The sequence below is a fragment of the Aotus nancymaae genome, unplaced genomic scaffold, assembly GCF_030222135.1.
Source record: "Aotus nancymaae isolate 86718 unplaced genomic scaffold, 86718_ANA_hifiasm-v0.15.2.pri h1tg000076l, whole genome shotgun sequence".
Lineage (NCBI taxonomy): Eukaryota > Metazoa > Chordata > Mammalia > Primates > Aotidae > Aotus > Aotus nancymaae.
The window spans coordinates 12315178-12331766 of NW_026988491.1; the positions used below are offsets into that span (position 1 = coordinate 12315178).

Sequence of the window (16589 nt, forward strand, 5' to 3'; positions counted from 1 at the left end):
GATCAACTGAGGTCAGGAGTTCAAGACCAGCCTGGCCAACATAGTGAAACCTCATCTCTCCAAAAAATACAAAACTTAACCGGGCATGGTGGCAGGTACCTGTAATCCGAGCTACTCTGGAGGCTGAGACAGGAGAATTGCTTGAACCGGGGGGCGGGGGTGGAGGTTGCAGTGAGCTGAGATCACACCACTATACTCCGGCCTGGGCGACAAAGAAGACTCCAACTCTTAAAAAATGAGGTTAATTGTATTTACTTTGCAAAGCTGTTTTGACAAAGAATGTAGCACGTGTGAGACATATAGTACCTGCTTAATAAATACTATTTTTAGAGACAAGGTCTTGCTTTGCTGCCTAGGCTGGAATGCAGTGGCATGAGCCAAGATTGCAGCAGGCTGAGTGACAAGGTGAGACCCTGTCTCAAAACAAAAAAACCCCACGAACCAATGGGGACAGTCCAGGCCCGCACATAGTAGGCATGTAACTGACACTTGATACATGAGGACGCAGGGGCCAGAACCCATGACCCTTCCATTCCTTCTTCCCTGAGCACCCATCCTAAGCGAGGCTTCGGGATCAGTGATGGCATGAGTCCAACATGGTCACTGCCTTCCAGGAGCTCTCAGTCTGGCTGGAGAGCCAGATACAAAATAAAAAAGGACAGTGCTGAGACAGAACACATGCAATTCAGAAAGACCACAGAGGAAGCAGCTCCTGCCTTCCGGGCAATCCCAGCAGGACCCCCAGAGGTGACATTTTTTTTTTTTTTTTGAGACAGTCTTGCTCTGTTGCCCAGGCTCGAGTGCAGTGGCGCAATCTCTGCTCACTGCAACCTCCACCTCCCTGGTTCAAGCAATTCCCCTGCCTCAGCCTCCCTAGTAGCTGGGATTACAGGCGCATGCCGCCACACCTGGCTATTTTTTTTTTTATTTTTTATTTTTTTAGTAGAGACAGGGTTTCACCATGTTAGCTAGACTAGTCTTGAACTCCTGACCTCAGGCAATCCACTGGCCTTGACCTCCCAAAGTGCTGGGATTACAGGCGTGAGCCATCACGCCCAGCCCAGAGGTGAGATTTGATGTGGATTTTCCTGGAGAAACGTGGGGAGGGGCCTGCCAGGTGGAGCGACAGCCTGTGCAAGGCAGGGGACCTGCAGGGCAGTAAGTGGCTCCTGCAGCCGAAGCAGGGAGAGGCTGGGGCAGGGGACGCCTGGAGGGCAGGAGCTTCATCCTTCAGGCAGACGGCAGTGTCACTGAAGGTTTTCAGGAGAGGAGGGGCCCTATCAGATGTGAGTTCAGAAAGCCGCTGGACTGCTGTGTAGAGGCTGGGATGGAGGCCTAGACTTGGCAGAGGACTCAGATCGGGTGGGTCCTCCTGGGCCCTTCTTGGAAGTGAGGACACCTGTAAAGAGGCTGCTCCGTGAGCTCTGTTGAAAAAAGCCGCGAGGCCTGGCCTAGGACTGGGAAGATACTTTTGCTGTGGATTTGGCAGGAAGATGGATGGCCTGCTGCTGGACTCGGGCTTGGTTCCTGAGGCTCTGTGGTTTGCTTTGGGGGGTAATGAAACACTGCGAAGAGCAGATGGTCGTAATAATAATAATTTGGGAGATAACTGTGTGTTCAGTAGAGCTCAAGGCAGGCAAGAGGGTCAGAGAAGAGGCTGAACGATACCTGGCCACTGCCCCCCAGGGCCTAAGAGAACCCTCATGATCTGAGCCCTGTGCCAAGTGTAGGGCTGCACCTGGAGAAGGCCTGGGGACCTGGAAAGGCACTTTTCTTAGTTGGAAGGAGGTTTGGATTCTACAACCCTCTCACCTTCCTGTTTGCGTAAACCTCTTAAGAGGCCTGGCTGGGTGTGGTGGTTCATTGATGTCAGAAGTTCAAGACCAGCCTGGTTAACATGGTAAAAACCTGTCTCTACTAAAAATACAAAAATTAGGTGGGCATGGTGGCAGGTGTCTGTAACCCCAGCTATAAGTAGCTAAGGCAGGAGAATTGCCTGAACCTGGGAGGCAGAGGTTGCAGTGAGCTGAGATCTCGCCATAGCACTCCAGCCTGGTCGACTGGAGTGGAACTCTGTCTCAGAAAAAAAGGAGAGTCCTGCAGCATTCATGTATGAGCGCCTGCTAGGTCCAGGGCTCTTCTGCAGACAAGAAAGAGAACAGGAGACAGAGGAGCCTAGAGGAGAAGCCCTAACCCAGTGTGGGGAGCCAGAAATGACTTTCCAGAGGAGCTGGAGCCAAAGCCAAGTCCTGAGGCAGGAATCTCCCAGGGCAGGTGGGGAAGGGAGACACGGGAGCACATGTGCAGGTCATGTTCCCAGGGACTGGGGCAGGGAGGTGGGAGAGGTGCGTGGAGTCCTGAAGGATTCTATAATCCTGTCTGAAACTGAGACTACTTTGTCACAAGGGCAATGGGAAGCCACTGAAAGGTTTTGAACAAAAGGGTGACTTAAGATTTACTCTTTAGGAGGCCGGGTGCTGTGGCTCACACCTGTAATCCCAGCACTTTGGGAGGCCAAGGTGGATCACCTGAGGTCAGAAGTTCAAGATCACCAGCCTGCTCAACATGGTGAAACCCTGTCTCTACCTAGAATACAGAAATTAGCCGGGCATGGTGGCATGCACCTGTAATCCCAGCTATCAGGGAGGCTGAGGCAGGGGAATTGCTTGAACCCGGGAGGTGGAGGTTGCAGTGAGCTGAGATTGCACCACTGCACTCCAACCTGGGTGACAGAGTGAGACTCTTTCTCAAAAAAAAAAAAAAAAAAAAAAGATTTATTCTTTAGGGAGCTCTTTCTGGCTGCCCAGGCAGGCTTTCGTGGGGAGGAAGTACAGAGTGTGCTGACTAGGGCAGAGAGACCGGTCAGGAGGCTGGTGTAGGAATCCAGAGATGAAGACATCAAGGCATTGGAAGTGGTGGGGAGACATGGACAGATGAGTCAGCCACTTAAGATGTACAATTGTGGCCGGGCGCCGTGGCTCACGTCTGTAATCTTAGCACTTTGGGAGGCCAAGGTGGGTGGATCACCAGAGGTCTGGAGTTCAAGACCAGCCTGGCCAACATGGTGAAGCCCCATCTTTTAAAAAAAAAAAAAAAAAAAAAAAAGTACAATTGCTAGGACTTGGTGACTGTTGGAGGGTAAAGAGGAGAGAGGTGTCCCAGATGACACTTCTGGCTTGGACTATTAGGGGGTGGCAGTGGGGATAACTGAGGGGGTCAGTTTTGGGGGTCATGGTGGGGGTGCCTACGGACTAGTGGTGTACTCTGAGTATGTGCCACATTTCACGTGGCCCTGGAACTTATTCCTCATCAGCTTTAGAGTTTGAAGATGGAGAAACTGAGGCTCAAAGATTAAGTAGCTTGCCTAAGATCACAGCTAGCCAGAAATAGAACAGGGGCTTAACTCAGGCTTGTCTGATTTCAGTTCCATGGTCTTTAATGGAAGCCATGGGAGAAGAGGCAGGAAGGAATTGGTTGAGGGGCAGGGAGGAATTTGACATATGCAAAGAAGGTGACCTCCTCATCTCCCTCACCCCAGTCTAGGCAGCCACCGTGGCAAGGCTGCAACCCAGCCCTGCAGAGAGCAGGCAAGTTAACCAACCCCTCCTCTGCCTGGGCTGACAGTTGACATCATCTGTCAACTTCGAGGTGTGCATCTGGGGAAATAAACACCAATTAATGACTCTAAGGTTTCCTATTAATGAACACCACTTCTTCAGCCCTGACGTAGGCTCATTTGTGAGCCACTGGCTGAATGCAAGATGGAACAAGGCCAGAGGGAGAGGCTGAGCAGGGAGTTAAATTGCTTCTGGCTCAAGAAGATCAGGCTCTGATTTATTGAGGCATCTGTTTGGTGCCAAGTTAAGAGGCCCAGGGTCTGTGTAGGGGGCGAGGTTTAAGCAGAAAGGGTGATGGGGGGAGGGATGCCAGAATTAGGCTGGAATACCCAGGGGTGCTCTGAGGCTCCCCAAGCTTCCTTGATCCTGGCTGGGTGTGGTGCAGGGGAGGGCACTGTCCTGGGCATCCGATGAGCCTGCAAGGGCAACTCTGAGAGGCAGGTGGTGTAGGGGTAAGGCAGAGACTCTGCAGCCATGCTGTTGGCGTTGAATCCAGACTACTGCGCTTGGCACCTGTGACCTCTCCATGCCTCAGTGACCTGCACAGCTGAGCTCAGTCTGAGCCAGGCTTCATTCCAGGCACTGCGGATGCATCCAGAGGGAAAGCGCCCCAGATTGCTCACCGTCTGCCCCCAGCTTCCTGAGATGTCTCAAGGGCTTTCTCAGGCAGATCCTTGTCTCCTTTGAGGCCCTCACAATCTAGTGGAGGAGGTGTGACTTAACTGCCTCTGTCCCTCTGGGCACGCTTCACTGCCAAGTGCATCTGTGGACACGGGCCACCCTCCTGGGCTTCCAAAGCTGGTGAAAGTTGCCAGGCTTGGGTCTGTTGGTCAGAGCAGCTGCTGCCCTCTGGGCACAGGGACAAGAAAACACGGTGGGCCTGGAGCCCTGGTCTGGACCTGGGGCATCGGGCAGGGCTCTTGCGCTTCTCTGAGCCTGTTTCCCCACGTGGAAAGTGTGCTGATTGTATCTCCCTGTGGACACTGAGGGCTCAGTGTTAGTTTGGGAGCTAACATAGGGGTTCGGGCTATAATTCCCCTTCAGCCCCATGGATGGAGGGAACCAGGGACTTTGTCGGGATTACCCTAGGTTTCAGTCTATCTTCCTACCCCAGCTTGGACTCAGCATCTGAAGTAGTCTGGGGAGCAGGTGGTCCTGGTGGGGGTAGGGGCTTTTCCCCAGACTGAGGTCACACCTAGAACCAGAAACCTCAGTGTCTGCTCTGGGCTAAGGATGCATCTGGCCCCAGGATGCAGGTAACTGCCCTGCATCCTGGTTTCTGCCTGCCAGGGCCAATCTTCAGACCTCAGGACTTCCCAGCCTGTGCCACCTCCCTCTCTGGCCAGCTTTGAACCCTCCTGGATCCAGTAGTTTTCTCAGACCGTCTTCTGGTTGTCCTCCTGCTCTGTGGCCTGGCTCATGCTGGTCCCCTACACACTCACCAAGACCCTCCAGGACCACTCCACACCCAGCTCAGCTCGATCCTGTGTAGTCCTTTCTCTTTCCTCAGGTGACCAGGTGCGGGTCTTGGTGCTCAGGACGTTCCCTGTCCCTCGGAATGCCTACTGGCCAGAGACCAAGGCATTCACTTGGTAAGGCCCGTCGGTTCCTACCAGCTGTGTCCCGGGAGCACTGGGGACATTGCACTTTGGAAACCTGGCAGAGAGAATGCGAGACCTGGGCTGGGCCCCACTCACCAGCTGCCTGGCAAGTTACTTTCTCTCTCTCAGCCTCAATTTCCTTTATCTCTAAGATAGGGAAGGAGAGCAAAAAACACCACAGGCTACCTAATGCTTTATTACAAACAGTAAATCAAAGGGCTTGAATATAGTCCCAGCTAGCACATGGTAGGAGCTCAACAAATGTTTTGGAAACTGGTTGTGAGAAGGTTCTAAATTTTGGGAATGGAATGGTAGAAACAGTATGTACTTTGGGGATAGATCCAGGTTCTAGCCCAGCTGCTTGGCTGGGTGACTGTCTGTTTCCTCCTCACCTACAAAAGGCAGCAAGGCCACATATCTTATTTATTTATTTATTTTTTTTTTGAGATACTCTGTTGCCCAGGATGGAGTACAGTGGCCCGATCTCGGCTCACTGCAACCTCCACCTCCCAGGCTCAAGCAATTCTCCTGCCTCAGCTTCCCAAGTAGCTGGGATTACAGGAACCTGCCAGCACACCCGGCTAATTTTTGTATTTTTAGTAGAGACAGGGTTTCACCATGTTGGCCAGGCTGGTCTTGAACTCCTGGACTCAAGTGATCCACCTACCTTGGCCTCCCATGGTGCCCGGGCAAGGCCAAATATCGTTTGTTTGTTTGTTTTTGAGACAAAGTTTCACTCTTGTTGCCCAGGCTGGAGTGCAATGGTGCTATCTCAGCTCACCGCAACCTCCACCTCCCGGGTTCAAGCGATTCTCCTGCCTCAGCCTCCCAAGTAGCTGGGATTACAGGCATATGCCACCATGCCCAGCTAATTTTGTATTTTTAGTATAGGTGAGGTTTCTCCATGTTGGTCAGGCTGGTCTTGAACCCCCAACCTCAGATGATTTGCCCACTTCGGCCTACCAAAGTGCTCAGATTACAGGCATGAGCCACTGTACCCGGCAGCCACATATCTTACAATATAGCTGTGACGATCTGTATTTATTTCTTTCCAAAGGCTTTTTCCACTGTTTGCCAGATAGGCAAGGGCAGGGAGCTTGTCCTTCCATTTCCTGTTGTTCTTCCACCTAGAACACTGCCTAGCACATATCAAGCACTAAGTATTTATTTTTTTCTTTTTTTGAGACAGAGTCTTGTTCTTTCGTGCAGGCTGGAGTGAAGTGGCTCAATTTTGGCTCACTGCAACTTCTACCTCCTGGGTTCAAGCAATTCTCCTGCCTCAGGCTCCTGGTAGCTGGGATTACAGGTGTGCGCCACCACATCTGGCTAATTTTTGTATTTTTGGTAGAGAAGGGGTTTCACCATGTTGGCAGGCTGGCCTCAAACTCCTGACCTCAGGTGATCCACCCGCCTTGACTTCCCAAAGTGCTGGGATTACAAGCATGTGTCACAGCACCTGGCCCAATATTTCTACCATGAAAGAAACATGAGGTATAAAGCAAAGGATCTTAACCCAGAAGGCAAAATCAACAAATGCAAGTTTCTTCTTCCTGCCATCTCCTAAGCCTTCCTCCCCACCTCCCCGACTCTTCAGTAATTCCCAGAGCAGCCAGCAACCATCAGAACTCACCCCTGCGAGGACAACCTCAGCTGAGCTCTCTACCCTGCCCCGGCCCAGTCCAGCCAGCTCAGGAACCACTTTGGTGTTTTCTGACTCACTCCAGTGTCTGGAGCCAACTTTATCTGGCTGGCTCTTCAGACACAATTGGAGTTATGGGAAATATCCTGGCTGGAAACAGGGTGAGGCAGATTGGCTGTCTACATGGCTGTCTGGCAAGTGTTTGATGACTGACCTATAAGCCACCTACAGTCAAGCCTTTCGTTCACTGTCTACGTGGCCAGGGAGAGTGTCAACCATAGACCCTTCACCTGCCGCAAGGGCCGCTTCTCCTGGCTCCATGGCTCCAGGGATGGAGGACACTGCAGGAGACACAAGCCTTGCTTCCCAGCTGAGGACTGTGAGTCATCTCAGGGCAATTTCACAGTCCCAGCATGCCCTAACCCTCAGCTCTGCAAATACCAAGCAGCCTGGTTAGGGAACAGCGGTCTCAGGAGTGTCCCCGGCGGGCTCTCACCTATCTGCTCCCACAGCTCTGTAGCCAGAGTTCTTTTGAGTGTGGAGCCTGCTGAGAATAAGAATGAGCTGTGGACCCTTTTCCCAGAAACGCATGTGCACGCTCTCCACACAAAACCTTGCATAATTTCAGGGACTCACACCACCCTAAGGGTTCACTAATTGAATCCCTTGGACCTGAGGTTGAGAAACCTTACCTAGATTCTTCCCCGGGTGATTAGCTCGGGTGAGAGAGGGGAGGCTGGCAAGCAGGACCCATGAGAAGGCCCCCCTCCTGGAGTTTGAGCCACTCCCTCCTGCCCCTGCCTCTCCTCTGTCCTGGACTCCTCCTGCTCAGCCCCACTCCTGGGGCCATGGCCATGGGGGGGCTGTTTGGGCACAACGGCAACCCTGGGGCCAGAGTGGGCAGGCTCACCTGGAGGGGATCAGAATAACATGGCAGGAAGTGAGGGAAAAGCTACCCCAGGACTGCACCTCTGACCTCCTATGTCACTGGGGTGCACTCCTCCCTTACCTCCCTCAGGCAGCAGCTTGAGTTCCGTGGGTGCTCCCCACAGCTCCCTCTGCTGCCTCTCTTCAGGCTTGCGGCCACCTCAACACTTTCCTTGCCCAGCCCTGCCAACCTGGTGGGCACTGGGGACAGGCCTATCCTCCATCTTGTACCCACAGACAGACTTTTTTCCTCCAGGGCTTGGTTCTATGAGTTCAATGCAGATCTGAGCCATAGCAAGCTGGGGTTGGGGAACACACTACTCTGAAAAGTAGCCAGGGATTCCAACTTGGTGAGAGGGAGAGTAGGGCAGAGCCAGGCGCGACATGGACTAATCACCTGGAGAAAGTCGCCATCAGAAGCCTCGGCGCAGGGCGGGGTCTGGCAGCGCCTTCTCCTGGATTTCCCCTGAGCAGACCTCTGCCATGAGGGCGTGCTTCCTTCTGCCTATCCATGGCCCACAGCAAAGGACTGGCGCTCCTGCAGCGGCGGGGGTGGTTTCAGTTCTGCTGACAGAACTGAAAACCTCAAGGTGAGTCTTGGAGCTTCCCTATGGTATTAGTTGCTGGTTGTTGCTGCAATACATTACCACACACTTAGAGACTTAAAATAACACAAATTTATTCCCTTAGAGTTCTGGAGGCCAGAATTCTAATGCCAGCCTCACTGAGCCAGTCCAGGTGGAAGCAGGGCCGGCGCCTTCCAGGGCTCGGTGGGAGAATGCGCTTCCTGGCTCTGGAGGTGGCCTGCAGTCCGTGGCTTGCACTGCCCTACTCCAGTTTGCTGCTCCATCACTACACCTCCTACCTGCTCTCCTGTCACCTGCTGTGCTCTTATACGGACCTGGGTGAGGAATCAAACCCACCTGGACCAGCCGGGATAATCTTCCAGGCCAAAGATCCTTAACTTCATTACATCTGAAAAGCCCCTTTGGCCACATAAGGTAAGGTTGACAGGTTCCTGGGATTAGGACATGGGCATCTTTGGGAGCCACTGCTGGCCTACCACAACTAGGCTGCAAAACTATTCCCTCCACCCTCCGGTGTAATAGTTTTGGTGTTTCAATGACTGGGAGGAACCTTATTTTTAAGGTTTAGGACACACCAACCCTCCCCTTCCAACCAGAGAAACTCGCCATCAAGGTTGAGAAACCTTGCCTTGATCGCAGTATCTCCTTGAAAGTCTGGTGACAGGCCGGGCACGGTGGCTCATGCCTCTGGTCCTAGCACTTTAAGAGGCTGAAGCGGGTGGATCACTTGAGGTCAGGAGTTCAAAATCAGCCTGGCTAACATGGTGAAACCTCATCTCTACTAAAAATACAAAAAATTATCCAGGCGTGGTGGACACCTATAATCCCAGCTACTTGGGAGGCTGAGACAGGAGAATCACTTGAACCCGAGAGGTGGAAGCTACAGCGAACTGAGATCGCAACACTACACTCCAGCCTGGGTGACAGAGCGAAACTGTCTCAAAAAAGAAAGAAAAGGAAGTCTGGTGACGTGTCTAAGTGCTGGTGAGTGTCACAGGACCAGCTAAGGGGCCTACCCAGTTCCCGTGGCCAGAGGGTGCCTGCCTAAGTCCACACCTGCTGACTGCAACAAGCCTGTAGCTGGGACGGAACACAGAGAAGCGTCTGAGGCCTGGAGGGTGCCATGAAGGCCATGGGGCAAGTGAGGTCTGCTGGGACAGCGCAGGTCTGCAGAGCTGAAGTGTAGCTGCAGAGGCTGGTCTGGTGCTGTGGGAACTGGAAGAAGCTGGGAGCAGTGGTCCCTGTCTACAGAGATGCTGGAGACTGGGACTGGAGCAGCTCTGAGGCCATGGAGAGAGCATCTCTGCCCCACTGCATCTGCAGGTGAGGGCAAGGTCCTCACCAGACAAGTGCAGCTCCAAGTCCCGGATGTCGGCCTTTTTCTTGGTACTGAGAGAGCAGTGTGGCAGGGGTGGGGCAGGGGTGGGGCAGTGGCAGGAAGGCAGGGAGCCGCTCTTGCTACCTCTTCTCCATGCTCTGCATCTGCAGACTGAGGGAGGTGAAGCTGGCCAGGAGGTCAGTCACTTCATCCACCTGCAGGACAGAAGGGAGGCTCTGTTATGGGGGGTGGGGAGTGCCAGGGCCCCTGGGTCTCTTCTGCAATACCACAGGCACAGAACACAGGCATGGTGTCTCCTCCCAGGGCATGTGGTGGCTTCTGACTATGCAGCAGCTGACCAAGGGTTAGTCCTTGGCACCAGTGGCCTAGGGCTGTCCTAGAGGGCAGGGCCATGAACACACACTAGCCACTGGCAGCTTCAAAGGAAGTGAACGGAGGCTTTGAAGCTGCAACCCCACAATCACAGCCTCTTTCCCCGACTTTTTTGAGACAGAGACTTGCTCTGTTTTTTGTTGTTGTTGTTTGTTTTTATAATAATTTTTGCCTTTTTCTGCATGTTCTGAGAGGGACTTGCTCTGTTACTCAGGCTGGAGTTCAGTGGCAATCACAGCTCATTACAGCCTCGAACTTCTGGCCTCCAGCGATCCTCCCATCTCAGACTCCCACAGTGTTGGGATTACAGGCATGAGCCCCTGCGCCTGGCCCCAGCCTACAGCTTCTTTCTGATACGAGTGTCTGGTGGCATCGGAGCAGGGTGGACTGACCCTGGGTCTGGGCCTGTGGCTGCGGCTCACCTGCTCTTTGGTAGTGGTCATCTGGAGGTGGGTACACAGGTCGTCCAGCTGTTCTCGCTGCTCGTGCCGCCCTAGGCGGTTCAGGTACTCCCTCAGCATATGGATGATCTGGAACAGAGGGTGAGCTGAGCTGCCTGGGCCCCTAGGGAGGGAGGCAGGCTGATGCTGCTTCCAAGAAGCACAGTGGAGCAGGTGTCAACTAGGGTCAGTGGGAAATAACCCAGGAGCCCTGGGGCCAGAGGCAGGTATGTCTGTGGTTAGGGCAGCATCTGTCCAGTGCTGCCTCGGTGCCATGGGCTCCACAAAGGAGGAGGACTCACCTGCTTCACCTCCAGCCGCACAGTCTCCAGGCACTGGGCATGGCCCTCCTGCAGGATGTTCAGCTTCGACTTGGCCAGGTGCAGGGATGTGCGGCCAGCTCGATCCAGGGCATCCACACGGGCCCCTGCAAGGTAGCAGCTGAGGTGAGCATTCTGGGGGTGGGGAGAGGGAGAGGACAGAGGGGAAGGAACCACATACCTCCGCGTAGCAGTGTGGTGATGACAGGGACGTGGTTGGTGCAGGCTGCTGAGGAAGAACAGAAACTTAAGAATCCAGGACTGGCTGGGCGCGTTGGCTCAAGCCTGTAATCCTAGCACTTTGGGAGGCCGAGGTGGGTGGATCACCTGAGGTCAGGAGTTCAAGACCAGCCTGGCCAACATGGTGAAACCCCATCTTTATTAAAAAAAAAAAAAAAAAAAAACTTCAGGACCACCAGAGCCTGGCTCCGTGTTTCCACTGGTGGGAGCAGGGCTGTGTCTCCCAGGTGCCTGTGCCAAGTTATGCCTACTGAGAAGGTATCGCCAAGGCAACAGCTGGGTAGGACTCGGCAGTCAAGTTCAACTCCCTCCCTGTACAGCAGAGGAAACAGGCCTGGAGATGGGATCTGCGTCACTGTGAGTCACAATGCTGAGTGCTGCTGAGCTAACCTCGGTTGCTAAATTGGCTCTGCCGAGGTCACAGCCAACTGCTAAATGTTTGGAAAACCCATGGGACACATGTTGCCGGGGAGTGCAGCCCTGGGAGTGCAGGCTAGGATCTTCTCTGATACTCAGACATACTGCTGGGAGCATGCAGGGCCCCAAGCTCTTCTTCTAAAGAGCCTTTCTGTGCTGCACATAAGTTGTCTTAGTGACTTCTGACATGCTTACCCAGGTGCAGTGGCGTGTTCCCCAGCCCATCTCGCTGGTTGGGATCAGCCCCGTGGTCCAGGAGTAGCTTCACTGGAAACAGGCAAACCCAAGAAGAGCTGTCTGAGGCTTCCATCGCCTGGACCCTGAACCCCTAACCTAGCTAAAGAGGCTGGCTCAGAGTGGGAGACACTGAATGCAAGCACGGATTGCTATGTTACTTCATTCACTGACTCAACTTATTCACTTAGCAGGGTTCATGTGTAAGTCCCCGAGGGCCAGGAACTGAGGATCTGGGGAGGGCCTCTTCGCCTATGCAGGTGTGGGAATGAGATTTTAAGGGTTAAGTGATATTCTTCCAATAGCAGCTGCTCCTGGTGAAGGCTTGTCAGGGCATATTCTGCTCCTCCCACAGCCAAGCACCACGGTGGGAATGAAGTCAATAAAAGATGCTGAGCTCCATGGATAACCTCTCCCTCTTGGACAGTCTCGGGTTCACCCCAGGGGTGGGCTGTAGTACCATTGGGGTCTGCCAATACCCAGAGGGATGCACAGGAAGGTATCTTGGGTCCCAGACATTATACAGGAAGGCCAGGCTGAGCCTTACACCATATACAAAAACTAATTCAGGCTCACGCCTGTAATCTCAGCACTTTGGGAGGCCAAGGTGGGTGGATCACGTGAGGTCAGGAGTTCGAGACCAGCCTGGCCAACATGGAGAAATCCTGTCTCTACTAAAAATACAAAAAATGCAGTGCCAAGTCTTCTTTACATCCAGAACAACTGGGCATCCCAAGGCTGTGCAGACAGCAGCTCCTCCCCCAGGGCCTTTGCAGAGACACTACTTGCCCAGCCCCTCTCCCTCCTCCCTCTCCAGGACTCACCAATCTGGTCATTGCCATTGCAGGAGGCAAAGTGTAGAGCTGTGCGGCCCTTGTCATCAGCTGCACAGGGATCTGCGCCATCTTCCAGCAGCTGCTGCACTGACACCACCAAGACGGAGGGAGGGAGGGGGAGAAAGCGGCAATGTTAGCTAAGCTGCAGACCTGAGGGGTGGAGAGGGAGGCTCAGAGGTGCCTCTAGACATCAACAGTGCATAGGAAAGCAGCCCTTCCTGGATGCTGGTCCCATGGGGACTGCCATGTTAAGGGACTTATTCTTCTGAGGGCACAACTGAAGGCCATGGATTCTGGGTGCTCAAACTACATGCCTAGTGAGAGAACATTGGAGGCTCTTGGCCTTCAGGGTAAGAAATCCTAGGGTCACAGGAATCCCTAGCATAGACTGTGGCCCCCTCTCTTGACCTCAGCTTGGATACACATCCATTCTGGCTGCTAACAGCTGCCCAAGCTATTGGCCTATGCTTTGCTCCTGGCAGGCTGCCCTTTAGGGCAGACAGCACAGGTTCTGGAGCCACAGAGACTAAGTCCCAAGCTAAGCTAAGTAAAAAAGAAAGGAGGCTGGTGCTGTGCCCTACCCACCCCCTCCAGGCCCAAGTTGCTAGAGTGCCTCATAGTCACAGATCCTGGCTGAGGGCAACCTACATCCAACCCTACCACAGAGCACATGTGTACCCCAAGACCCAGGTGCCACAGTAGGTTCACAAGACCCTGAAACCTGGGCTCTGGCCCCATAGCAGCTTTGAGCACCTATAAGTGGAACCCAGCATGGCTGCAGCTGCTTATAGACTGTATCAACCCTGATACCAAGAGGGATTCCCCTTGGCTAAGTCTCCCCATTGTGGGGAAACAAGAAGACACCAAGGATGTTAAGGAACACTTTTACTGCCATAAACTTCTATAGCCTAGACTACTGAGGAGTCCACAGTTATTGCTGAGGTTGAACACAGCTGTGAAGTTACATGGATTCTATACTACTGCACCTACCTGGAAACAGAGTCACTAGGCTCTTTCCAACCATCACACTAAAAACCAACTGCAGATGAAAGTCATTCTCTATGAAAGACATTCTAGAAAATTCGGAAGAAGGTATCATCCCACCAGATGCATAGACATCAACACAGGGACACAAGAAACATGAAAAAGGAAGCCAGGCATGGGGGCTAACGCCTGGTAATCACAGAGCTTTGGGCAGCTGAGGTGGGCAGATCACCTGAGGTCGGGAGTTCGAGACCAGCTTGGGCAACACGGTGAAACCCTATCTCTACCAAAAATACACAAATTTGGTGGGCGTAGTGGCACGTGCCTGTAATCTCAGCTACTCAGGAAGCTGAGGCAGGAGAATCACCTGAACCAGGAGGCAGAGGTTGCAGTGAGCCGAGATCATATCATTGCACTCCAGCCAGGGCGACAGAGGGAGACTCTGTCTCAAAAAAAACAAATAAAAAGTAAAAGGACACCTCTAACTCTCACCTCAAAATAACTCTCTAGTAACAGACCTCATTAAAAAGGAAATCAACAAATTGCTAGAAAAGGAATTCAAAATAATAATCCTAAGGAAACCCAGTAAGATATAAGAAAATACAGACACATGGCAAAATCAGGAAAACAATTCAAGATAAGAAATTCCGGCCAGGTGTGGTGGCTCACACACGTAATCCCAGTACTTTGGGAGGCCAAGGCGGGTGAATCACCTGAGGTCAGGAGTTTTAGACCAGCCTGGTCAACTTGGTGAAACACCGTCTCTACTAAAAGTACAAAAAATTAGCCAAGCATGGTGGCAGGCACCTGTAATCCCAGCTGCTCAGGAGGCTGAGGCAGGAAAATCACTTGAATCCAGGAGGCAGAGGTTGGCTGGGTGCAGTGGCTCATGCCTGTAATCCCAGTACTTTGGGAGGCTGAGGCGGGTGGATCACTTGAGGCCAGGAGTTCGAGACCAGGCTGGCCAACATGGTGAAACCCCATCCCTATCAAAAAAATACAAAAAATTAGCCAGACGTGGTGGGAGCCTGTAATCCCAACTACTTGGGTAGCTGAGGCAGGAGAATCGCTTGAACCTAGGAAGCGGAGGTTGCAGTGAGCCAAGATCACACCACTGCTCTAGCCTAGGCAACAAAGTAAGACCCTGTATCAAAAAAGAAAAGCAAAAAACCAGAAATCCTATAGCTGAAGAAGTCAATGAATGAAATAAAACATATAATAGCTTCAACAGCAGACTTGATCAAGCAGAAAAATGAACCTCTGAACTTAAAGACAGGTCATTTGAAATTATATAGAGGAAAAAAATAAGAATGAGAAAGGAGTATATTGCCAACACCATAGGACAGTGGAAAGACTGACTTAGGAGTATAAAGGCCTAGATTTGGGTCCCAGTTCACTAGCAAATGGGAATATCTGCCCTGCTAATTTCCAGAGCTCCTGTGATGAAAATAATGGATATGAAATTCCTTCTTTGAAAAGTAGGGATGTGCAATAAATGTGAGGCATTATGTACTAATGTACATGTCCAGCTAAAATGGAGAAAATTGCTGCCAAATGCCATTTTAGAGCAGACATTTTAGTCTTTTTCCCCAGCAAGCCTCTGAAGAACCTGAGTCCTTTCAGTGAAGTCCAGATAGCTTCCTCTCCAGGAATTCAGCTGTCTCCTCAAGCTGAGTGAGCCCCTCCCTCTTCCATACCACTCAGTGCGCTGTTCATCCTGTTCCTCTAGTATTAACATCTTGTGCTATTTTCCAGTATTTGTTACCATACGTTGAGCAGCAGCCACACATTAGGTACCTGACTGCTAAGCCCCTCAATGACCTAGCAATGTGTCAAATCCATTTTATAGACCAGGAGAATTAGGGCCAAAGAAATTAAAAAGGACCTAAGCTACATTCACCCAGATAACAGGAGGCAAAGCTGGAATATAAACTCATGTTTTTCTGGTTCCAAAATTTACATCTCTCCAACTAAACATATAACTTTACATTTTTGTGTTTTTGCTTTTTATTTTGGAAATAGTATCACATTATGTCCTTCCTCACCAACTATACTGTACTTTTTTGTTTTGAGATGGAGTCTCACTTGGTTGCCCAGGCTGGAGTGCAGTGGCACGATTCCAGCTCACTGCAGCCTCTACCTCCCAGGTTCAAGTGATTCTTCTGCCTCAACCTCCCGAGTAGCTGTGAATACAGGCACATGCCACCATGCCTGGCTGATTTTTGTATTTTTAGTAGAGACGGGGTTTCACCATGTTGGCCACGCTGGTCTGGACCTCCTGACCTCAAGTGATGCTCCTGCCTCACTTAGCCTCCCAAAATGCTGGGATTACAGGTGTCAGCCACTGCGTGTGGCCTATACTATACATTTCTTGTTTATCTTTATAACCTTGGTATCAAACATAGTGTCATGCAAGTAATATCTGCTTCACTAATGATGCAGACTGGCTGAATAAATGAATAAAAATGGCAAGAAAAAGTTGATGAGAGTCTGGGCGTGGTGGCTTACACCCGTAACCCCAGCACTTTGGGAGGCCAAGGCAGGTGGATCACCTGAGGTCAGGAATTCAAGACCAGCCTGGGCAACATGGTAAAACCCTATCTCTACTAAAAATACAACATTAGCTGGGTATAGTGGTGGGTGCCTGTAATCCCAGCAACTGGGGAGGCTGAGGTAGGATAATCACTTGAACCAGGGAGGCAGAGGTTGCAGTGAGTCAAAATCACAACACTGCACTCCAGCCTGGGTGACAGAGCCAGACCCTGTCTCAAAACAAAACAAAACACTGGTTATTCCCAGGTGCAGTGGTTAACACCTGTAATCCCAGTATTTTGGAAGGCTGAGGTGGGAAGACTGCTTGAGCTCAAGAATTTGAGACCAGCCTGGGCAACATGGTGAGACCCATATAACAAATTTAAAAATTATAAATGAAGCCAGGCGTGGTGGCTTACACCTGTAATCCCAGAACTTTGGGAGGCTGAGGTGGGTGGATCACCTGAGGTCAGGAGTTTGAGACTAGCCCAACCAACATGGTGA

At 51.9% G+C, this 16589-nt stretch overlaps 1 protein-coding gene across 6 annotated transcripts in view; it reads right to left on the reverse strand.

Moving 5' to 3' along the window:
• Positions 1–8446: 8446 nt before the first annotated feature.
• ANKRD54 (ankyrin repeat domain 54) overlaps positions 8447–16589 on the reverse strand; it is a 31941-nt gene continuing 23798 nt past the window's right edge. For 4 of the 6 annotated variants that reach the window (XM_064368031.1, XM_064368030.1, XM_064368029.1 and 1 more), the window contains 6 exons: positions 12558–12651; positions 11695–11766; positions 11024–11071; positions 10825–10949; positions 10505–10612; positions 8447–9904 (listed from right to left, as the gene is read on the reverse strand). In XM_064368031.1, coding sequence (XP_064224101.1) covers positions 9830–9904; positions 10505–10612; positions 10825–10949; positions 11024–11071; positions 11695–11766; positions 12558–12651 — 522 coding nt within the window. In that variant the 3' untranslated portion in view covers positions 8447–9829. Of the gene's footprint in view, positions 9905–10504; positions 10613–10824; positions 10950–11023; positions 11072–11694; positions 11767–12557; positions 12657–16589 lie in introns of all 6 variants that reach the window. The other 2 variants (XM_064368032.1, XM_012458925.3) reach the window with 1 other exon arrangement.